This window comes from Alosa sapidissima, chromosome 8, assembly GCF_018492685.1.
Source record: "Alosa sapidissima isolate fAloSap1 chromosome 8, fAloSap1.pri, whole genome shotgun sequence".
In the NCBI taxonomy this organism is placed as follows: Eukaryota; Metazoa; Chordata; class Actinopteri; order Clupeiformes; family Clupeidae; genus Alosa; species Alosa sapidissima.
The window spans coordinates 11,113,606-11,138,881 of NC_055964.1; the positions used below are offsets into that span (position 1 = coordinate 11,113,606).

The following is a 25,276-nucleotide window of genomic DNA, read 5'->3' on the forward strand; positions in this document are numbered from 1 at the left end:
GGAGGGGGGGTTACCAGACCGGTCAAGGCTGCTGCCGTGAACAGGATTCTGGGCTCAGGCTGTCCTGCAAGAGGAGGACAGAGAAAGGAGGGCAGCACTCGCTGGTGCTTTCCTTTGACAATGCTTTCAACAACAAGGGCAGCATTTTTCTCAATCTGAGCGCACCGCTCATGTGATGAGATAAGGCTAATCTATCTGAGCCTGGGGACAGGAGGGGGTGGAGGGGGAGTATCGAAAAACAGAGATGACGCTCAGATGAATTTAATATCTGAACACATTATGTGCTGAATGTCTGGAAGTTGATAATAACGTTTGAGTGAGTAATTGGATGCTGTGACATTATTTTTTTTTTTGTTATATTTTCATCAGGGCAGCAGGCGGCAATTTAATGGACAGGTTTTCACTAAAGAGCACATTTTCACCCATCAAATGCTAATTGATTAAATTGAACTATGATTTACAGTATTATGAATTATGGCTAGACTGAATGTGATGATACGCTGCGCACCCTTTGAGGTACGCTGCTGGCCAATGTTCCTGAGCAGTGTTCAGGCACTCCTATTGGTTTCACACATTTTTAAATCTGTCAGGATCAGCCAATGAGAAAGCAGCAACATTGCTCAAAAAGTTCCCCCATGTCCTTGAGTGGTATTATCACTTTTGGTGTTTGAGTTGGAGGAGACATGACTGAAAACAATACATATACAGTATATATAACATATATATAACAGCACATGAGGCCACTAGTACTTTATAATACCCTCTTTAACCAGTACAATCTAGAGTTAGAAATTTTAACATTTCATGACACTATCTGAATTGGCCTAATTTTTGTATCTTTAGGTCTAGGGGTGTGCTCAAAATATTGATATTGCGATATATCATGACATCCTCCTTTTTGATGTATGTATTGCTACAGACTCTGCTGTATCAATACAGCATCAAAGACTTTATCCCCATGGTTATAGAGAATATTAAAGAATAGCTGTTCTACGATGCATATTATATGTGTATTGTCATATGTATTATCATATTGTGGCCTCTGTATCATGGTGGGTATGGTATCGTGAGGTTGTACCCAGCCCTAATTAGGCCTTACCATTGGGGTGAAATTATTGAAACATTTATCCATTTTATGTACCACACCCATGAGTGAGAAACTCGTTTAACAGTTTTAGTTGAAAATCATGCATTGAACATGAGCATATTGTACGTTTCAGGGGGTCGCACTGGCCTGCCGTCCAGCCCCACAGCCGCCAGCAGAGGGCACTCTGAGGGCGCCTCTGACCTGGTGGTGGACGCCTCCTACTACAACTTCTACCAGCCCTCCCGCTACCCAGCATACTACAGCAACCTGTACAATTACCAGCAGTACCAGGTGAGTTCACACACACACTGACGCTACTGGGACCACACAGAAGCCCACACGCCTCACACATCTCACCCTGCAGAGGACTTTAAGGTGACTGTGTTTGTGACAAGTGACGTGTGTCATTTGGAAATAGGATGAGACTTGGTATTTTCATTTGAAATGTCACATAGTAGTCACTTCCATGCATAGCAGCTGGCAACCAGTGGTGGAGGAAGTACTGAAACTCAGTACTTAAGTAAAAGTACAAATAACCAGAGAAATATTTACTCTTGTAAAAGTACCACAATGACAACCCTACTTAAGTTAACTTAAAAGTACCTGCTTTTAAATGTGTGAAGTATTAAAAGTAAAAGTATTTGCCTAACGATTTATTCTGTTAATGGCTATATTCTAATAAAAAAAGGAAACAGTATGGGCTGTGGCATTTTAATTAAGTTAGTTTTAGGTTATACTAGGCTAGTTAGTTTTAGGCTAATGTAAATGCTTACCATCTGTGGCCCAGTTTACATTCTTACTTACAATTCTGTAATTCCGGTTATCTACTAGGGTGATCTGCTGAGTTAAATACCATTAAGCAAAGCAGGACAGTACAACGTTTAACGGGGTGGACGAGGGAAACATCCCGGTGGATCATAATGCCAGCACTGGTCCAGGTTGTACAGAAACGTTTTTTCAACGCGTGAGTTGTTGAGAAAGGTGTCTTTATGATAAGGATGTGATGCTCGAAATTGACGCCTCAAATCAGCTCGATCAGTGTCGAGCTTTTGAAGCGCAAGTCTTTCGGAACGTGGTTCAAAATGTCATGTGACCACGGCTACAGTAAGTGAATCTTCGGTGTCGACAGCAAGCTGGTTCAAAGATTGAAAGAGTGGGGCACGTAGTGCTCTAAAATCTTTTGTAGCAACCCAACTCCACTGGTAAGACAAACGTGTGCCGGTCAGTTAGGCCTTTTTGTCAGAGAAAATAAAATGATGATAAAATGTAACAGAACAGAACGATGGTGTGCAGAAATGTAGTGGAGTAGAAAGTATAGACCATTGCTGCAAAATGTAACGAAGTAAAAGTCAAAAGTATGCACTATAGATCCTACAGTACTTAAGTAAAGTACAGATACGTGGAAAATATAGTAAAAAATAAAGTACAGTAACAAACTAAATGGTTTATCCCTTTTACTCCTTGAGACATTATGTAGCAAAATATTTTCCTTACTCTCAAACTGCTAGCTTTACTTAAAAGTGAGATCTCAGTAAGTAAATGCAAGTAAATGTCCCAGTTAGACATTAGTGAACGGGGTGTCATGGTACAGAGAAGTAACAGTTTGGTTCATATCACAGTGTTCGGTAGAGGTGTGGGGGGGGGGGGGCACAGTCCGCAGAGGCCAAATTCTGTGAGTAGCCCTTCTACTTGACCTTTTAAACCTTTTTCCGTTGCTAGACAGCCACACCAGACAACCATGCAACCAACCCCCCTCCTTTAAAACTGTTTGCTCTGTCTATGAGTCTAACAATAAGAATTAGCATTAAGTTCATAATTTGCAGATATACCATGCATTCTCTGTATGCCTGGATGTGTTAAATCTTGAGGTTCGTATGGGGGTTCCAGACAAATACACATATTATCAGAGTCTTATACTGAGTATTATTATTCTAGTGTGGCTATTAACACATAGGTCACACTTTAATACATCTAGTTCATTCTCTGGCTGTATCCTCGTACATCTCTGGGTGCTATAGTAGGATGAGTAAGTGTGGGGGGCATAGCTGTTGATGGAGGTAGCTGTCATCTGCCTCCCCACCGCCACCACCCACCACAACCACCACCCCTATCCCCCTGCAATGAGTGTTTTGGTTGGCAGATACCCCCCCCCCCCCCCCCCCCCCCCCCCATACACTGACACACCCACCCACCTAGATACACACTCTTACACACACACACACACAGAATGGCAATGCACCGTGCTGCCGGCTGTGCCACCGTTCCGAGCCAGTGGGCGAGCACAGCGTGGAGGGCTGAAGGTGTGCAGGCTTCATGCTGGGATGCTCCTGCTGCGTGCTGTTTACATTTCCCCGTGGCCCCCAGCCGGAACCGCAACTAATTCTGCCACTGGGAGTTCTCTAACCCTTATCCATTGCAGCTCAGCAAGGTTCTGGTACCAGAGCTGGTCTACATGCCATATAGAGGCCTCTTTAACCACCACTCTTGCTGTTATTCATATTTCTCTAGTGAGAAATCTCAAGCAAGATGTACAGTAGTTAGTAGGTTTACTCTGTCACATTTAGTTCTTATATTGCCATTTCTAGACCCCTGTGGCCCCGTTCTACTTAGACCCCAACTCTACTGACGTGGTTTGGCAACGTTGCATGTGCAGTGTTAGCGTCAAAATCAGGAACCACAGTGCTGCGTAGCGCGATTCAGTGGGAAGTTTTGAGCAGAATTTTAGTCTGATTATAAACTTGAACTTTCAGTTAGACACATTGTTCTGCTGTAGTGAATGAGGAACATGACCCAAATGAACCACATTCAATGCTAGGGGATAGTCGGACACTCACATGCAACTAGGACTTGCTGTCAGGCTATTCCCTGCCTTTTTTAGGTTCTTTAGTCCAAATAGCCCATTAGTCCATTTAGTTTCTGGGAATGATTATCTTATCGCATGCTGGATGTCTAACATCTATGCCATGAGTTACTTCATGGCATAGATGGCATACTTCAGGCCAGATGTTCCATGCATTTGATGTTTCATGTTCATGGCACTCATCTAAGCCAATTAAGGAATGATTGCCTATCATAGGTACATGATTTGGTTCATTTAAGGTGTTAACAATATGTTGTACACATGAGTAATTACATAGTATTTCATTATAATTCACTGAATCCACAATCCTGGAGTCCTGGTAAATTAATAGTATGCAGTCTGGTAAATGTAATTAGGCTCGTTTAGCTAATTACACCACAGAGACTAGTGCCCTGTGTGACACTCAACAGGAATTAGAAATGAGTAGCCTTGTGCTGTCAAGTGGGGTCTGGGCTGCCTAGGCCTGGCAGCATACTGTAAATATAGCAAGGCGCACTTAGGGACAATTGAATTTGACTGCATGAAATTGGGGGCCTCCTCAATGTCACGACCCTCTCAGCGTTGATGTATCGCAGCGCACGGCGCCCCATCTCACCTCATTCACTTCCGTCTGCCTTACATCACACAGCATCACGCACCGACAAGCAGGCTACTCCACCTGGCTACTCTTGCCATGGCGACATCACACACACACACACACACACACACACACACACACACACACACACACACACACACACAGACGTGCTTGAGCTCTTCAATAATCCCCCCCATCAGTTTGCATATATGCCTGATTTATGCTTGAAAATGTATCCCTGTTGTGTCCGAACCAGAGCAGGGTATATTCGCTGAAGCGTGAAGTAAATTAAATCTATATTTCTCCAGTGTGAGTGTGTGTGTGTGTGTGTGGGGGCGGGGGGGGGGGTCCTAACCTGGACTGGGGGGTGAGGTTGGGGTAGGGGGGGTGGGGGTGTTTGTTCCTCAGGGGCTCTTGATGGGGCCATATTTCAGGAGGGGTTGGTGTGCAGTTGCGGTCCCACTGGCAGCCGATTGCTTTGGGGTCACTGCCTCCGCCAGTTCTCTGTGAGCCCCAGCCTCAATCGCAAAGGTTAATGATATTGTCTGTCACATGGGAACAGCTATAGTGTTTCAGCACCGTCCCAGAGAGCTGTGAACAAACATGGGACTTCAATACTCATCTCATTATGCATAATGTGGCCAGCTATATAAGCCAGCTATATAAGAAGATGAGTTATGTGCAGGGTTGCTTGTGTGTATGGTGAGGTGTGTGGATGGGGGAATATAAAGTGTGTGGGGGGCAGTGATGTGTATGGTGTGTGTGGGTTTGTGTGGCGGTCAAAAGGGGCTATATGCTGATAAATGTACGACTACAATATTTTGCCAACAACTCTGAAAAATCAAGTAACCACCAAGCCAATAAGAACCATGCCATGTGTGGCTTCATGTCAGAAGTGTTCAGAAGTAATAAAAACTTCAGATGCCAATTCAAGTCAAAATGGCCAAGAAAATGATTCAGGCTATTTCAGGGTCTTAAGATGTGTGATTCTCACTCAGAGCACCAAGCTAATGTTTCAGCTAGTTAGTTTAAGTTGTGTAAGCTGAGTCTTTTCAGGAACTGGACTGCAGATCAAATGAATGGAGTGAGGTAGATAGATTATTAAAACTAAGCTGTGCAGCCTAGTGCCACCTCATTGCAGGCCCTTTGGGCGCCTGTAGGGTATTATGTCATGAGCAAGTGTGTTAGACTTGTTCGGCTAGTATGTGTGGTGGAGCCGTGTGAGCACTTGGAGTGGAGAGATGTTGGCTGTGCTTTATCAGAGCGCATCCATCTCCCGCCCTCACCAACCTCACCCCACCACCCCACCCCCACCGCCCTCTCCTCGCCCAAGCGAGAGGGGCTCCGCTGCACTGCAGGTAGAGAATGAAAATATGAGGGTGGCGTGGAGGCCCCAGACAGCCGATGGTGCCAGATAAGAGACACCCAGGGAGGTAAGGAGGGCACCCCTCATGCCTCACCCCTCAAAAAGGCCACGCTGGGAAAGCAAGAGCTGGGAAATCGGAGAAGGAATATGAAGTGTGGCAGTTAAAGAAGAAAGATTGTTATTTTGAGTATAGTTGGGTTACACAAGACAAATTACAGTTGAAATACAGTCTCATATAAAAAACACATAAAATGCCCATAATTACAGTTAAACCATAATTAAGAAGTTCTGATCTAATGGAACTATTACCATCTTGCCTGTAAAAAAAACCATAGTTATCTTCTCTGTATGTACAGTGAGGAGGATGATAAGAGAGGCAAAAAAATCCCAAAGGATCATTGTTGGAGAGATACAAATTAAAGGAGAATCTTGGGGTCACCAAGTCTAAAAAAAACCTCAGAAGTGACCTCCATGCTAACAGATTATTTAAAAGGTTGTGCCAGGACAAAGTTAAAGGGCCACAAAAATAAATGGCTGGAGGTGCTAAATGATGCTGGCACTTTGCTAGGAATCCTGTTCTGTGATCTGATGAGGTGGGTTTGGTGTACTTAGAAGAATGAATACTTAATTCCTACGTATATCTGTGATGAATTCTGGGACTGTTTTTAATCCAAAGGCCCTGGGAACCACATTAGGGTTCATGGTATCATGAACTCCATGAAATAACTGTGCTTTTTACATTAAAAACTGGATGCCTCTGCCAAGACACTAAAAATGGGTCATTATTGGATCATGTCAATGATCCAACACAAAAAATTGTGCCATGGTTATCTTGTAGCTTAGCAAAACCAGGAGTAGGGGATACTTTTTGGAACGAAAAGTAGTTCAGATGCCAGGTAGCAAGGTAGTTTTTTTTCTTTTTCGCATGCCCAAATTTCCGTCAATGATTCCCGGGACACTGAAAGACCGGGGTACACAAAACTTGGTGGGCATGTACCCCCACATGGATAGCATGGAACCGTCATTTTTCGTTTTTGATCTGTAGCCCCCCCGCTGGACTGGACCCCCCGAAAGGAGGGTAGGGCAGACACAGTTCTCTGTGAATATCTTGAGAACTGTAGGGCCTAGGATGACCATTGTTTTCCGTATGTTTTCCTCCAGGGGTCATGTTAACCCATTTCATGTGCACACATGTGCACAAACAGATACACACACACATACATTCACAGTAATCATACGTATGACACATACTCACACAGTAGACATATGTACGCTTGCATGCACAGGCACATACGCTGGCACACACACAAGCACGCACACACACACACACACACACACACACACTCACACACACACACACACACACCCACACACATAACATAAACATAACACAAACAATTAAGAATTTCTCAGAATTATGAACAGGCAAGATGGAGGTGGGGTTGTATAAAATGAATTTTACATGTGAAATCTATGAACTAATCATGTTTTGGTACTTGTTGTCTAGCAGATACCAGTGAGAATTGAGTGTGGATAATGCAATTTAGTGAGACAGTTAGAATCATATAGGCCTTTCAGCGTGATTTCTTTTTGTGGAAAAAATGTGCTGGACTGGGCGGTGGTCATATTTTGTACCGCTCTGCGGTACATCTAGTTTACCAAGTTTTGAGTTTCAGTTCGTTTAACTAGGCAACACAGCATTGTTTCCCCCAAAATAAAGTTAAAAATGAGAAACAAAGGTAGAGAAGTTAGCGCTCTGCTACAATCTCAGTGCCCTGATCTGCACTCCATAGAGAACCAGAAGCCAAAACAGGAGAATGTACAAGAGAGGACCTAGGAATCTGGACGATCCAGAGATATTCTGTAAAGTTGAATGCTTTCAAATCCCATGCCTTGTATTCTCCAACTTTATGAGAAGTTATTGGAGATGGGTCTTCCCAGAATAAAATTCCTTCAAGGTTGGATTTGTCCTCAATGCCTTCATTATGAAACTAAGATAAACACCAAAGATGATTTTTTATAACTTTATCAGAGGTGACAATAAATGTGAAGGGTGCTGTACTGTGTTTAAATAATGTACACGTTGGTGGTGCCATATCTAACTTTGCCCATAGAGATTTATCAAGTTCTTAAATGCATAGTGTGAATAGCTTTTGTATAAATTGCTTTCATGAAAGCAATTTTGGAATTTCAGAAAGAGGCAAACAAACAAACCAACCCACAGTGAGCTAAGAAAAATATACAGTTCCATCTGTATTGTATTTGTCATAGGTACTACAAGAGCCGAGCGTAGCTTAAATAACAGTTTATAAACCTGTCTGGAATTGATGGCGTGGACAATAAATGGTGACAGATTATAGGCTGACAGAAATCAAATTCCATAAAAGTGAAATTGAAAATCCTCTAAGGCCCCTGAGCTGCTGAGTAGACAGCTCATTTCAAAGTTGGCGCAAGAAGGAGCGGGGCTTGAGGCAAACTCGCCCCTTCGCTTGTTGCAATTCATTTCTCTGCAAAAGCACCCCCCCCCCCCATACACACACACAAACACACACATACACACACACACCGCTCACAGGCACTCAACTATGACTTCTCACTTTGGAGCAGGCAATCGTTTCTCTCGCCCACAGATTGGAGACAAAAAGTCGTGAGCGCAGGAGTTTGGTATATAGCAAAGCTATTCACACTGCACACACATAAATGATGGTTTGTGTTAAGTGTGACACATTGTTCTGCTGAAGGCAAACTGTTTATAACTCCTAGAGAGAGGTGCTGGTCGTAGTCACATGCACCGTTTTGTGCAGTGGAAAAGACTACACTGGTTTGTATTAGGGCTGCACAATTATCGCAATCGTAATTGCAATATGAACCAATACAGTTACCTAATCGCAAAAGCTACAAATAATAATGCACAGTTAATTTTGTCACATTTCAGACTTTTATATTCATTTCATCCTCCTTGACTATGCCACTTCTGGTTGGTGGGTGTGAGTACTGCGTGAGGGGCACAGAAATTCTGATTGGTGAGCTTCATAGTCGGTCGGGGGTGCTGTGCTTCTTGTGCACCAGGCGTGCTCACCAATCAGGGGTGGCATTTGGAATATTGAATTGAATCAATTCATTGACATTCAAAAATCATATTGCAATATTTTCCCCAAATGCAGCCCCAGTTTGTATTGCGTTCACAATCATGGAATTACTTAATGAATTTGCAGTATGCTTTAATTGGAAGAGTTTGGTATTTTTTTTATCTGTCCCTGGATGCTGACCTATCCTATAGATGTTTAACCTACAAGAGGACCATATACACTTTACATATGTTTACAGATTCCGTATAAAATTCCCCTTTGTGTGAGTTTAGCTCATTTGATTTCACTCTGAATTATTACAGTGCATGAAAATGCACTGTACTGTTCTTCCAAGGCTTTTTCTGATTACAGTGCATGAAAATGCACTGTACTGTTCTTCCTAGGCTTTTTCTTCTTCTAACGCATTTAATGCAGCTTCAACCGTTTAACGTAGAAACTTCATTCAAACTGCGTTGCGTAGGTCTTACTTAGGACATGGGCTATTAATTAAAAACTACGCAAAATTTCCCCATAGACTAAACATGGACTGATGACATCACAATAGAGCCGTTAAGCAATTAGAATCCTATGCCAGGTGGTCAGGCCACCTGGCTCAACTGCCAGTCTCAGGCTTTCAGCATACAAACTGGCTCTATTAAGACTACACATCCTGTTCAACTTCTTCCTCTCCCAAAAACTGTTTCAAAATAAAAGTCCTCACTGCAATATTTCACTGTTAAACAATTTAACCCTTTAAACTACTGAACTTTTTAACTGTTCAGCCATTGTAACTGTTACTTGTTATCAACTATGATTCCTACCCACTGTAGCTAGATAGCATGGTTAGCATAGTTAGCATGTTAACATTTTTAGCAAAACTGCTAAAATGATTAGCTAAGTTAGCTAAGTAATATGGTTAGCATGTTAGCATTGTTAGCATGCTAGTTAGCATAGTTAACATAACTACTAAAATGATTAGCTAAGTTAGCTAAGTAACATGGTTATCATAGTTAGCATTGCTAACATGCTAGTTAGCATAGTTAGCATAACTACTAAAAATGATTAGCTAAGTCACATGGTTAGCATAGTTAGCATTTTAACATTGTTAGCATGCTAGTTAACATTGTTAGCATATTTATCATTTTTGACAAAACTATTAGAAAACATTAGCTAAGTTAGCTAAGTAATATGGTTAGCATAGTTAACATTGTTAACTTGAATTGCTAAAAATGAATACCTAAGTTAGCTAAGTCACATGGTTAGCATATTAGCATTCTTAGTATTTTAGCATAACTACTATAAATTATTAGCTAAGTCACATAGTTAACAGTATTAACATTATTAATTAACTATGACTCCTACCCACTGTAGCTAGTTAGCATAGTTAGCATACAAGGATACAAGGATACAAGGAAGTTTATTGTCACATGCATATAGTTACTGGAAGTAAGAAATGCAGTGAAATTATGTCTGGTGTCAGCCTATTTGTGCATTAATGGGGGGGGGGGGTAAAAAGTGCAGTAGAAGAGGGGTTTAGTAGATTAAGTGGCAAGGGCTGCATAAAAAAAGGTGGGGGAGGATTGGGATTGGGTGGGGGGCACCAACAAGGAGCACCCAAGAGCAACAGGGGCAAGGAAAAACTCCCTTACCAAGGAAGAAACCTTGGGCAGATCCACGGCTCAAGGGGCTAACCCAACTGCCAGGGGTCTTGGTGTGTGTGTTGGGGGGATGACAGGGGAGATGGGATAGTGTGCTGTGTATGTGGGGAGAGGGCAGTGTGCAATATGTGTGTTGGAGAAGCTTCCTCATGAGACAATGTGCTGTGTATTGGGGGGGGGGGAGGGGGGGGCAGTGTGCTGTAAGTATGTTGGGGATGTGTGTTGGAGAAGCTTCCTGATGAAATAATGTGCTGTGTATGAAGGGGGGGGGGGGGGGGGGCAGGGACTTAATATTGCAAGCAGAGTACTGTATGTAATGTATGTGAGTGATGACAGTGAAGATGTGTGTGTGGGCGGGAGGGGAGTGGAGCAGTGACTGTGTGTGTGTGTGTGTAGTGTGTGTAGTGTGTGTGTGGGTAGGTGGGGGCAGTGTGCTGTAAGTATGTAGAGGATGTGTGTTGGAGAAGATCCTGAAGACAATGTGCTGTGTATGTGGGGGGGGGGGGGGCAGTGTGCAGCAAGTATGTAGAGGAGGCTTACTGTAGCAAGCAGTGTGCTGTATGTATGTGAAGTGATGACAGTGATGATGTAAGTGTGTGTGTTGGGGGTGGGGGGGTGGGGGGTGGGGCAGAAAGGCTAGGCAATCAAGGACATGGGTAGATGGAGGAGAAATCAAAAATAATAAATAAAAAGTGTGCAAAGTTTGGAGAAAGTCAGATATGTGTGTGTGTGTGTGTGTGTGTGTGTGTGTGTTTTGACGTGTGATGAAATAAGAAAATAAATAAAAGGTCTGTAGCATAGGGAGAGGGATGTAAAAGTGCTAAAAGTCTTGTAGGTGTGTGTGGGTGTGTGTGTGGGTGTGGGGGGGGGTCATGAGTGCTGAGGAGTGAATGAGTGCAAAGTCAGTATAGTGTGAGTTCAGAGTTGGGAAATGTTTGAGAGTGCTGAGGAGTGAATGTGTGCAAAGTCAGTATAGTGTGAGTTCAGAGTTCGGATGGCCTGGGGATAAAAACTTCTCCCGAGTCTCTCAGTTCTGGCTTTGTGACTACATAGGCGTCTTCTTGATTTCAGCGGTAGGAATAATCCATTGTTAGGATGAGAAGAGTCCTTCAGAATCTTTTGGGCTCTTAGGAGTACTCTTCTGGAATAGATATCTTGTAGAGCAGGGAGTTGAGTTTTTATAGTACGTTCAGCTGAGCGCACTACTCTCTGCAGAGTACTACAATCTCTAACTGTGGAGTTCCCATACCAGGTGATGATGCTACCAGTTAGAACACTCTCAACCGCTGAAGTGTAGAAGGCCTTCATGATGGATGTAGAAACTTTGAATTTCCTTAGCTGACGAAGGAAGTAGAGTCGTTGTCTGGACTTCTTCAGAACATATTGAGTGTTAACAGTCCATGTTAAGTCTTCAGTAATGTGGACACCAAGGTATTTAAAACTTGTGACTCTCTCTACAGGTTGCCCGCTGATCATTAGTGGGGTGTAACTGTAGTTCTGCTGCTGCCTTCTGTAATCCACTACCATTTCCTTGGTTTTATTGATATTCAGTGTCAAGCTGTTAGATTGACACCACTGTGCCACCTCATCAACCTGATCCAAGTAGAACTGTTCATTGTTGTTACTAATCAGGCCCAAGATCACTGTGTCATCTGCAAACTTGATGATGGAGGTATGACTACTGTTGGCTTTGCAGTCATGTGTGTAGATGTTGTACAGCAGTGGACTCAAAACACAGCCTTGGGGAGCACCAGTGCTGATGGTTAATGAGTCAGATGTCAGACCCCCCACTCTAACCACTTGTGAACGGTTGGTGAGGAAGTCAAATATCCAGTGACACAGGGTGGTGTTCAGTCCTAAGGCCTTCATCTTTGTGACCAAGGTGAGAGGTACTATCGTGTTGAATGCTGAACTAAAGTCAATGAACAGCATCCTCACATAATTCCCATCCCCCTCCTCCAGGTGAGTTAAGGTGGTGTGCATGAGGTTTGAGATGGCATCCTCTGTAGACCTGTTGGCTCTGTAAGCAAATTGGAGGGGGTCGAAGGAGGCAGGGAGGGATGAGCAGATAATGTTTTTCACAAGCTTCTCAAAACACTTCATCACTGTAGACGTCAGGGCTACTGGGCGGTAGTCATTCAGACATGATGGACTTTTGTTTTTCGGTACTGGAACAATAACAGACTGCTTGAGGCAAGTAGGAACTGTCTCTTGAGCCAATGATGTGTTAAAGATATAAGTGAACACAGGAGCTAACTGAGCAGCGCAGGATTTCAAAACCCTGTTAGAAATTCCATCCGGTCCAGTAGCTTTTCTACAATTTACCCTCCTAAAGGCATTGCTCACATCGACCTCAGAGACACAGAAAGGTGCATCCTCATTTGCTTCACATGCTGCAGCTAGTCCAATATAGTCTGTGTTTTTCATGTCAAAGCGAGCATAAAAAGCATTAAGTTCATCAGGGAGGGCTTTACTCACATTCATCATAGGAGGGGACTTTCTTTCAAAGCCAGTGATGGTTCGGAGTCCTTTCCACACTCGTGCTGGATCACCCTCCAAGAAATCAGCTTCAACTCTGTCTCTATAGCGCCGCTTAGCATCTTTAATAGCTCTACGTAAACTATAAGATGCTGCTTTGTAATCCGTCATATCCCCTGAAATAAGCCCAGCATTATAGGTCATGGTGCGTGTCTTTAATGCTGTTCTCACTTCTCTATCCACCCATGGCTTCTGGTTAGGGAAGCTTCGGATCTTTACAGTTGGGATGATGGAATCAGTTAGCATATTGATGTAACTCAATGATACTTCCGTAAACTCATTGATGTCAGCAGAGTTCGTCTTGAACATCTCCCAGTCAACGTTGCTAAGGGCGTCCTGTAGCCTGGCTTCCGATTGGTCAGTCCAGCGCTTGACCTCCTTCGTCACTGGGGGGTCCGTCCGACTTCTCTGTTTGTACATAGGCAGTAGGAAAACAGCGGCATGATCTGATTTTCCGAAAGCTGGTAGAGACTTCGCTTTGTAACTGTTCTTGAACTGTGTGTAGCAGTGATCCAGTGTGTTGTCACCACGTGTAGGGAAGTGAATGTGTTGAATAAATTCAGCCATGGACCGGTTCAGATGTACTTGATTGAAATCACCGGCCACAATAAGCGCAGCTTCAGGGTGCGTGTGTTGTTGTCTATTTAACACTTCTTGCAATTCTTAAACCGCAGCATCTGTGTTGGCTTGTGGAGGAATGTAGACAGCGTTGAATATTACAGAAGTAAACTCACGGGGCAGGTAGAAGGGTCGACAGACGATCGCTAGATGTTCTAGATGAGGCGAGCAGGACTTTGAGAGAACTGTGACATTTCTAGGATCACACCACTTGCTGTTCGTCATGATGCAAACACCGCCACCTTTCGATTTTCCAGATTCCTCAGTCCTGTCAGAGCGAGCAGCAGAGAAAAACTCCACCGGAGTGATGGCACTGTCCGGTACAAGTTCAGTTAGCCATGTCTCAGTAAAGCATAGAATGTTACAGTCCCTGATGTCTCTTTGAAACTGTATCCTCGCTCTTAGTTCATCCATCTTGTTCACAAGAGACTGGACATTGGCTAGGAGAATGCTAGGCAGTGGAGGCCTATGAGCTCTATTCCTCAAACTGTTACGGGCCCCGGCTCGTTTTCCTCTGTGTTTTTTCCTTCTGCGGCGAGATGCGTCTCCATGGTTCCCTGATGCATCTCGGAGAATCTCAGTCGGCCAGGTAGAATCGTCGATTAAAACATCCCGAAACAAAAAAGGGAATTCATTTCCGATGTTTCGGAGTGTAACGCCATCATACGTAATCAGTGCAGTGGAAAAGTGCAAAAAATTAGGGGTTAATAAAAGGTAAAAGAGTAAATATAAGCACAAGTTAGGCGGAGCAACCAAAAAGGCGTCCGAACGCGGCGGCGCCATGGCAACAGCATGTTAGCATTGCTAACATTGTTAGCATTTTTAGCAAAACTGTTAAAAATGATTAGCTAAGTTAGCTAAGTAACATGGTTAGCATAGTTAGTGTTAGTTAGCATAGTTAGCATAACTGCTAACTAACATGATTAGCTAAGTTAACTAAAATGATTAGCTAAGTTAACTAAGTAACATAGTTAGCATAGTTAGCATTTTAACATTGTTAACATGCTAGTTAGCATAACTACTAAAAATGATTAGCTAGGTTAGCTAAGTCACATGGTTAACATAGTTAGCATGTTAGCATGCTAGTTAGCATAACTACTAAAAATGCTTAGCTAGGTTAGCTAAGTCACATGGCTAGCATAGTTAGCATTGTTAGCATGCTAGTTAGCATTGTTAGCATTGTTATCATTTTTGAAAAAACTATTAGAAAACATTAGCTAAGTAACATGGTTAGCATAGTTAGCATAACTGCTAAAAATGAATAGCTAAGTTAGCTAAGTCACATGGTTAGCATGTTAGCATTCTTAGTATTTTAGGATAACTGCTATAAATTATTAGCTAATTTAGCTAAGTCACATAGTTAGCATTGTTAGCATAGTTAACAGCATTATCATTAGCAATTTTTTAAAAAACTGCTAGAAAACATTAGCTAAATTAACTAAGTTAAGTAACTTGGTTAGCATTATTATCTTTGTTAACATAGTTAGCATATTCCAACTGTCAGTTATCGTCAACTATCTACCTAAATAATTTAACCATTTAAACTATCCACCTATTTAACTGTTCAGTCATTCCAACTTTATTAAACCTAATCTACCTAGCAACCAATATAGTTTGTTTTTACTCTGTATGATATTTTACATCATAGTTTTTGCATTTTCATGCACTGTATTTCCTTCAGGAAATGCTTTTCTAGTTATTATTTATTGTTTTCAACTTTGTTACAAATCTGATCATATAACTATATGTCTTTGTGTGTATGCCTGCGTGTGCGTGCGTGCATGTGTGTGTTTTCCCCCGTTGTGTCCCGTCATGCAGCAGATGCCCAATGGCGATGGCCGTTTGGCTGGACACAACATGTCTCCCCAGTACCGCATGCACTCATACTACTCCGCCGCCTCCTACCTGAGCCAGGGCCTGGGCACCGCTGCCTGCGTGCCCCCCATCTTCACCCTGGAGGACAACAGCATCTGCCCTGAACCCAAGGCAGCCGGTCAGTACCACACACACACACACAAACACAGAGACACAAATCTATACGCTGACGCACAGACACACACACACACACACACACACACTCACACATCTCACTCCTCACTCTTAGGCCCATAAACTTTTATCCAGAGTTTATCAACAGTCTGCTGAAGTACATCGTAGGGAGGGCCCCCTCTACACCTCCACACACACATATATATATACACGCGCGCGCACACACACACACACACACACACACACACACACACACACACACTCCATACACCTCAAGTCAAGGGCGCCATAAAAAATCATCATAAAAAGAAATAAATTCAGAAGCAAAAACATTTATTAGGGCCATTCATTCTTTGGCTTTGGATTTAAAGAGACAAGAACCTCATGCTTGTGTGCTAATCACAGCAGAAATATCGCACCACAGCGCAAATATTCAACCGCTAATGCCAGCTGTTTGCATACCTGTGCTACATGTAAAACCCAGCTCAGCCTATGATGCAGTACATATTTGTTGAAATAAAAATGTCCATGTCTTCAAACAACCAGTTTCTCTTGAAACACCAACATACACCACGAGGCTTCAAAATGACATGAAAACACCTTCCGGAGATTACCCTCTTTAGCCGTATGAAATTGTTTTAGGTTGATTTTTTTTTCTCTTCTTCTTTAAGTTGATGCATCCTCTTTAAAAACACACCTCATCTCATCTCCGATCAGCGCAGCTGCCCCTGGTGCTTAATGAATTTCACCTGCTGAGATCCTCCCAGTCATACATGGGGGTCCCTATCCACCCCGGGGCTGCCACGCCATGCCCCATTACAACACAATGAGCCGCTGCTAGGCGGGTGGTCCAGTCTGCTTAGCGCAGCACAGACACTGAGGAGAAGCGCGGTGGTGACGACGGCATCTCAAATCGCTTCCTAGCCGCTCCGCTGCTGCCGTTAGTGTAAACCGTTTGGGGAGTGAGAATTCTCTTTGCAGAGAGAGAGAGAGTGCAGAGTATCCTATAGTCTCTACTAGAGACGGTCCTTCATCTGTTTTGCTGGCAGTTCTTGTGGTCTTGTTTGTGGTTTCTATTTGGGCATGTATTTTTTCTATTCGGGCGATCATGATTGCATGTTTGAGTCTGTTCAAATGGCTCAGATTGCACATTTTGGTATAATATGTCCTGAAAGCAGAGCTTGTAAATCATATGCCAAAAAAAGAGGAAGTCCAAGCCCTCAGTTCATGCCCCACACTCCAAGCTCGACTTGGCATGCTGCAGGGCTTTGTCACCAGAGCATACAATCAGGCAAGGTCAGTACCGGCTCGCCTCCCTGGCATGACTGCACATAGTTGCGTTATCAGGCAGTGGATACCAGCTCACTAACACCCACCACCACCACCACCCCCCCTCCTCCTACATCTACCAATCCTCACACCCTTCCCATTTCCTGCATCAATAGCCCTCAGTGTTTCTTTTGGCTCCTGAGGTGCAGCCAGTGCGGGCAGGCCAAGGTAGCCTTGAACAGTTCCCAAGAGCACACAGGAAGAACTGCCACAGATCACGGCCACATTGGGCTTAGGATTTGGTGCAACTTGCTGAGATAGTTTTGGCCACAAGTGCCTTTTAAAAAGAAAATGGGGTGTGTTTGTTTAAGTGTACAGATTCTTAGCAGAGAACCCCGTGATTGGGGTTGTTTTTGCCTTGAGGAGGATTGGTAAAAGGAGGGCACAAGTGAAATATCAATTTCTTGCACTTCAGGTTAGTTTTTAATTTAAATTTTCAGATTATTTAGATGGTTTTAGACAGATATGTATCTGCATTATAGCATTGTTTGCTGTTTATTTGCCTAATTAGTCCAACATTTAGGTATTTGCACAGACATGTATACATACATGTGTATCTATCCCCCACCTATGTGCCTGTGATTCAGCCAAGCTTCACTCGTCTGCCTCCTCTGTCCTCTCCTCTTCTTCTCTCCAACTGTTCCTGACGTAAAGCAGTATTTATTCTCTGCACGCTGGGTAATCCATTGGTCAAATACAGGGCCAAATAACCTTCAGGAGTGCGACGCTGTCCTTCTCACCACCCATCCACTCTCCTCCATCCTCCACCACCTCCTCTGCACCCCAAATGCCCCCCCCGCCCCCCAACCCCGCTGTCTCCGGAAAATTGCCTCTGGAGTTAGTGAGCGGGAACAGTTAAGATTTACAAACAATGATGAAGCTTGTCATGCGTCTTCCTCCATCCGTCACGCCGGCGGGACCTCCCCCCCCCACCCCATCCCTGGCCAGGGCGTCCGAGTGTTCTTCATAAAAGCCATCCCGCTGTGAAATACGCCCCAGCGCGCGCTTTACTGCCTGCCAGCCCGTCACCCGCCCCGCACCGTAAATCCCCAGCAACCCCCCCGATCCTCCCGCGCCCCTCCATCATCGCCCGGCGGCTGCCACCGGCACCGCTGCTGTCGCTTCACGCGCTCCGCCGCCACACACACACACACACACACACACACATACATGTACACACACACTCCTCACACCTCAGCCTCACTGCTCAACACTCAGGCCCATCAGTAGAGCTGCACCCCCACCCCTCCTCTATACACACACACTCACACACACACACACACACACACACACACACACACACACTTTAACTCACTCAGACACACAGACACACACACTCACACAGACACATACACACATACACTGAGACCCCTCCTGCGCGCCAGTCATCCACCGCCCCACAGATGAGCTGCCTGCCCATACAGAGTTATGTCCGAACTCTGGTGTTATACGAGACAGCCGAGACTTTTCCTTTTTTCTTTTGTATTTTTGTCGTCGCAAGGATTTAGTTTTTGTCGTCTTGGCATTTTTTGAATTAAAGGTAGTTTTTTCTTCTTCTTCTTTTCCTTCTGCGGTAGTTTAGGGGACAGGTGATGTCTGCTTGTTTAATTGAGGCCAGATTTTTTTTTTTGTTCATGCAGCTGAAAAATCACCATCCGCTCACCTTTCCTGCAAAGGTCTTGAAAGCAATGCTACTCTTCTCATTTGGTTGGTACACTTTAACAGCCAAATTTGCAGACATCAGACCTTTAGGTAGTTTACAGCATTTTAAGAAACATCATGGACGAATTAATATCTATGCTCCTTTGCCTCAATATTCAACGCCTTTTACCGCGGTACCCAGTTAGTCAAAAACACAACTAAAAAGGGTCATGATCCTACCCGATCAACAATGTTACATAGTGGCATATCAATTGTTCCAGGCGTGCATTGATAATGTCAGATACTATGTTCTCCATATTATAAGTCACTCTAGCATCAGAATGAGTTTGAAGAAGTTATGTTGAGGTGAAAGAACAACATTGTTTCCTTTAATAGAACCACTCATCCATCCACCAATTCCCAATAGGATTTCATGTCTGTATGACACAATCCACATACCATTGCATCTTAGTAGTCATTGGTTTGTAAACATTCAGGTGCCGTCCAGTGAGGCTGAAACATGTTATTGTATTCTACACATTTGAAGTGACCCAGAGTAAAATCGTTCTAAAAGCAAACCGAGATTGAGTTACAAGTGTATGTTTCCGCACATACGGCCCCCACTTTGCGAGTAATCAAAGAGGCCATTCATTCTTGTGTTGTGGGGGCAGTCTGGCAAAGGGGAACGCGCTTCTCTCTCAGAGCTCGCTGCACAATGGGGAGGTGAGAGAACTGCGGAGGAAAAGGTGTAACGTCTCATGTATCAGAGAAGCTTCACGGCTGTTCCCAAACGCACACCTTAATCCCCACACTGACATGACCCTCCCATCGGTGACATTACCCGCACCTCCCCACCACCTCCACACTCCGCCAAAGGAACCGCTTGCCTGCTCAGCTCCCCCTCAGATTTCCCCAAGCGGCTCCACCACACATTTGTCGCTCGATGGTGTTCTCGATGGTGTTTTCTAACCGAGTGTGACCGTCGACTTCAAGGCACCTAACCCTAGTGCCTTCCATGCAGCGCTGCCTGAAAGACGACGTTTAAAACACCAAAAGGCCCATTTGTTGTGACCTACAGGGCAGAAGCAAAAGTAGATACTTGCATGTGATACAGCATGTGCTGAAGTAGATGATGAAGAGGTTGAAAGGCTGATGGCTGTGGGGATGTTTTATAAAGAAAATTTTTTTTGCTAAATAAGGTAAACATTTAATTCATGCTAGTGTAGTTGATCGGTAGAGAGAAACATGGGCAGTGCATTGTTGATGGCAGATGAAAACAGAGAGTGTGTGTGTGTGTGTGTGTGTGTGTGTGTGTGTGTGTGTGTGTGTGTGTGTGTGTGAGAGAGAGAGAGAGAGAGAGTTGCTTTTGCATGTCCACTGGGAGTCCCGTAGGCCCCAGGGCTAGTGTTAACATCCACCATAAGGACTTTAAGCAGACTCTGACAGCTGCCCCCCCCCCTCTTTCTCTCTCTCTCGCTCTCTCCCCTCGGCCATCCCTCCACCTCAGCGCCCCACAGCTGTCTCTCCTCGCCCTGCCGCGGTGCTAAGTGCCGGCACTTCCTCTGCCCACGGGCTGCATGGACTTAAGCACAGCAGCGGCGGCCGCGGGCGTAATTGCCTGCAGGGGGCTTGGGTGCTCTGGTAATGTGCGATAATGTGTTGTACAACATCCCCATTAGCAGCGGCCCCGAGGCTGTGCACAGATTAAATGGACGGGGCTGTCTGGTTTATGTTCTCCTCTCTCTCGCTCGCTCGCTCACTCTCTCTCTCCCGCTCCCACCACTGACCAGCTCCTCAGCCATAGCCACTAACACACACACACACACACATAGACATTATGGTCGAGATAAATGACAGTGAAGCGAAGTTCTGTGTTCCATTCATTTTCAGTTGGGGGCAGCTGACATAGACCGACGATGGCAAAGACCAAGTTGGGCAAAGCGAAAAAGTTGAATATTATGCAAATAAGAAGCAAATATCGAGGGTGGTGAATGCTTATCAGGTTTCCCAGTCGTGAGTGACCAGACTTTGTTCACTTTGTGAATGAGTTTGGTTTACCAGGATATTGTTCTATCAGTTCATTTGATTAAAAAGAATGGCTTTGAGTTAGTTTTGTAGTGAACTCTGTTTATTGGCCGTGTCGACTACGCCCACGCTGATTGATTGATTGTGATGGGTCGCAGGTGGGTGGCACCTGGCGAGAGATGGGAATAAAACTGGACTGAAATTGGGGGTCTCAGAACTATGGATTAACGCTGTTGGACTATGTGCTACTCTGAGGCAATGCCAGTCCCTCCCCCAAGTATAAATCGGTATAGAGAGAGATAAGAATAAACTAAAAAGTGTATACTGTGTATGTGTATTTAAGTCCTCCTCCAATAACCAAGAAATTACAGTTAAGGAAAGAAACCACAAAACTCTCACCTCTCTGTGTTTTTAATTTAGGTGTCTAAAATCATCGACTTACAGTAGACGGTTATTTTATTTAGCGGGTCGCGTTTCTCGATCCATGTCCCGCCGACAGCTCATTGGGCATTCCTCCACTCTCCCCCGTAAATTACCCATTCTGCGCCTGTAATTATTTTCCTCCCGTTCAAACACAGGCCGACATGAGTCACCTCCCCCCCCTTCTTCCCACTGCTCCATCGATCTGCCGTTTGAGTTCATTATAGTATATCCATAATGTTTCGACAGACAGAAACGGAGAGCAGAAAGATGGACAGGTCATTTGCAGAGTTGATGGGGCCCACATTACCGCTGCCGTGAAACCGGCCTGGGCAGCGTCGAGCTCTCCGCGACACCGCTCAGTGCCACTGGGGACAGATTGGTTAACAATGCCGGAGCAGAGGTGCTTATGTGTTTAATTAGCCTTTGACCTCTCAGCCAGGGCTCTCTGTCCCAGTCTGTTGTGGACACTCCTGGCCTCTCGTAATAGGGGGTGGGAACGTCACCCACCCATCCCATGATGGCTGTATCCACTGGTGATCAGCCCTGTCTTTATTGAATGCAGAAGGGAGGAGATCAGCTGGGCAGTGTCATCTGTAAGAGTGCTGGATGATTATTGTTTCAGTGTTTAATGACAGTGAAACAGTTGACCAGAGGACTTAGCTAGCATGGTTAAAACCAGACTCATTCACATGGTGAGTAAAGTCTGGGGACTAACAATTTCAAAATCATTCCAACATTAACATGGTGACGGGCGTAGACATAGCGTTAACTTTGAAGTCATTGGTCCAGCCTAACCAATCACATTGATCAGGGATTCCTAATGTTACTTCCTACTTCGCCTAGACTGTACAAACTGACAATAAACAGCATCAGCAGGAAACAATGTATGTAGGCCTACCTTTGCTGTAAATAAATCTACACATTCTTCCAACTGCAATTTTTTATGTCTGCACTGCAGGGGTCTCGTTGCTGACTGGCCCTACCTATCCACTACCGATGGAAACGTTAGTGAATTATGGTGTTCCAGACTAGTATCTCCCTGAAAGGAGATCTAGGTGGGCGTTGCCAGGCTAGGACTTAGCTGCTTATGATTAAATAATTATATAAATAATTATAAATTCAGATGTTTCAGATGAGTCTTTGTTGTAGAGGGCTGAGGTTTACTTTAGAGACCAATTTTAGCAATTTGGTTGGCCACAAAATATAGATAATACAATGTTGATATTCTAATCTCAGAAGGTTGTGATATTTACTGCAGAATGAATTGCACCTAGCAGAAAAATATTGCTGCTATGGATTCTGGAGTATTATGGTATATCATATCATAGCATAATCAGATAACCCCTGTACATTTTGCTATGGTGCGTTATTCTTTTACACCCTATCATCTTTTGTCATATCAAATCACCATAGATCAAGTGAAATGCTCGGATGGCTGCCCTTGTTGGAGCACTGTCTACCAGAGAAGTTTTTGTTTTATTTTTTTTCATTTGAGATTTGTGAAACCATTCAGCTATACCTAACGATTAAGTCTCAAACTTTTTCACTGGAAACTGAGTAATGAAATGGCCAACATATCACTCACTATACTGTGTGCTGTCGCAGGCGCAAGGTAAGGTACAAGGGTGACTGACTTGAGCAGTGCATAATATTTATTAGTGAGGACTCCCTGCGTGAGCTGTGTGGGTGCATGAGTGGGCCAATGGGATGGTGAAGAAGTGGCAGGCATGCGACGTGGCATCCGTCTCTTCGCTGGCGTACCGGCTCTTTTAGTAGTCAGCATCTGCCTGTGCCCACGCCGCCGCTGCTGCCACTGCTGCTGGAGTGCGTTTTCTGCGCCATTAAGTCCTGCCACTGCCCTAATGATTGAGAGAGAGAGAGAGAGAGAGAGAGAGAGAGAGAGAGAGAGAGAGAGAGAGACGCTCATGTCGTTCCCCCACGTTCTCACCAGAGGCTCGTCCTGTCATGTCCCCCTCTCCCCGCACCCTGTAATGCAAAACATATGCATAGTACATGCACACACACACACACACACACACACACACACACACATTTTTATTCTCTTACCAGAACAGAACAGCACCCAACACAGCTATCAATTGTTGACATATTTTGAGTGGGATGCTGAATGTTTTTTCCCCCAAATACTTTTAGTTTTAAAGAAGTGAAAATCTTTATTAAAATAAAGTTACTCCTTGGATTGTTCTCCTATACCATGGCAAAATGTTAAGTAGATTACATACAGATGTGTGTGTGTGTGTGTGTGTGTGTGTGTGTGTGTGCGTGTGTGTGTATATGTGTGTGTGCGTGTGTGTGCATGTGTTTTGTGTCTATGTGTGTATGTTTATATAAGTGCAGGAGTTATCCACCCACATGACCCCATGCAGGTAGTGTATGTGGCCTGCAGAAAGGACTTATCCGCTATAGATCAGGCCTGAATTACCATCTTCACCCACATCTGGGCTTTTGTTCTCTCTCTCTCTCTCTCTCTCTCTCTCTCTCTCTCTCTCTCTCTCTCTCTCTCCCCACACACACACACACACACACACAGAATGATTGAGCTTCTTTCACCCTCTTTAAAAAAAACAAAAAAACCTTCCTTTTGTTAAGCCACACAAAGACAGTTTAATAGTCGGGAAATTTTAGATAGTCGGTTGAACACGGGTGAATAGGGCAAAAGTTCATAAGGGAAAATAAGCTCTCTCAGGGAGCACAATAACAGGGGCCAAAGCCTCTCTCCTTTCAGAGCTCCTCGGCACTTGGCAGACACATGCAATGTTTATAAACCCCACGCTCCGTGTGGTGTCAGTCTCTGCTAATTGACAGACGCCCACCTCTCTTTCCCTCCATTTTTTTTTTAGAACAGCTTCAGTCAGCCTGTCGTGTTGACGGAGAAACACTTCCATGAACTAAAAATGGCCTTCAGGACAATAGTCACTCGTAGCTTTTTTCAACTGGTGCATGCATTTATTAACTGTTACAATGTGTGTGTGTGTGTGTGTGTGTGAGTGTGAGTGTGTGTGTGTGTGTGTTTTGTTCTTACAATTAGCCATGACCCACACAACAAGCACTTTGGAAATATTTATGTGTGGTCAGCATTAATCTCTGTTAAATTGTAGTAAAGTGCAGATAATCAAAGGCAACGGAGCCATGATGTGAACAGGTCGTCTTGCAGCCACTGATTGATCATTGCACACACACACACACACACACACACACACATATGTTCTCACACCATGCATTGCTCATGCTCCTAATTACACATTGAACTCTGGGAGAATTAACACGATCCCCCAACTACTACCCACAAGCCCCTCTGTTTACCCCCGCCCCACTGGGGAGGAGTATTGCATCGGACAGCTTGTGCAGGGGCGCCACGGCAGTTAGCTACACAAACAGGAGCATTAACGATTGGCCAGTTTGGAATTGGTGACAAACTGCTGGCCAGCAGAATCCTGAGGCCAGAAACCAATCAGGAAGTTAATGAGGAGGGAAATGACTCCAGTTCCTCTAGCGCTCCTTAATTACCTCCAGTGTGCAAGAGAAAGAGATAAAGAGAGTGTGTGTGTCTGTGTGTGAGTGAGAGAGAGAGAATAAGAGGGAGAGACAAAGGAGGGAGGGGGCGATGGAGGAGGAGAAGGGGTGGTTGAATGGGAGGACCGGGGATCTCGCTCTCTAAGAACACATCCCTCAGGGTTATGAAGGTCAGTGACTGAGCCGGCAGCCCGTGTGTCTGTCCCCCGTCTTGTAACTTTGATAGAATCTGTGGACACTGTAATATTTGTCTCATAGGCGACGCATGATGTTGCGGGCCACTGAGCTTGAGGAATGCACACAGATGGTTTTAATCACGGCTCTCTTTAATGAGGACGGATTATTGGGCATGCTGCAACTGTTTTAATCAACCCCGTAACGGCCGCTACATCTGTAATATAAATTGCGAAAGCTTTAACAACTCGATAGATGAAGGGGACTACTGTGATTGATTAAGTTTTCAAAAAACGCTCGGTCATAACTTCAGAAGGAAGCGGCCGCCGCACTCATCTTTCACTGAAATGTGCGCCTCGTGCTGTCGTCGTCTTCATCTCGCGGGGCCA

General features: G+C 44.4%; 1 protein-coding gene across 2 annotated transcripts in view; it reads left to right on the forward strand.

Moving 5' to 3' along the window:
* dmrt1 (doublesex and mab-3 related transcription factor 1) overlaps positions 1-25,276 on the forward strand; it is a 30,343-nt gene that overhangs the window by 3,450 nt on the left and 1,617 nt on the right. The window contains exons 4-5 of one of the 2 annotated variants that reach the window (XM_042101247.1): positions 1,221-1,378; positions 15,591-15,765. In XM_042101247.1, the coding sequence (XP_041957181.1) occupies positions 1,221-1,378; positions 15,591-15,765 (333 nt within the window). The remainder of the gene's footprint in view (positions 1-1,220; positions 1,379-15,590; positions 15,766-25,276) is intronic. The other variant, XM_042101248.1, reaches the window with a different exon arrangement.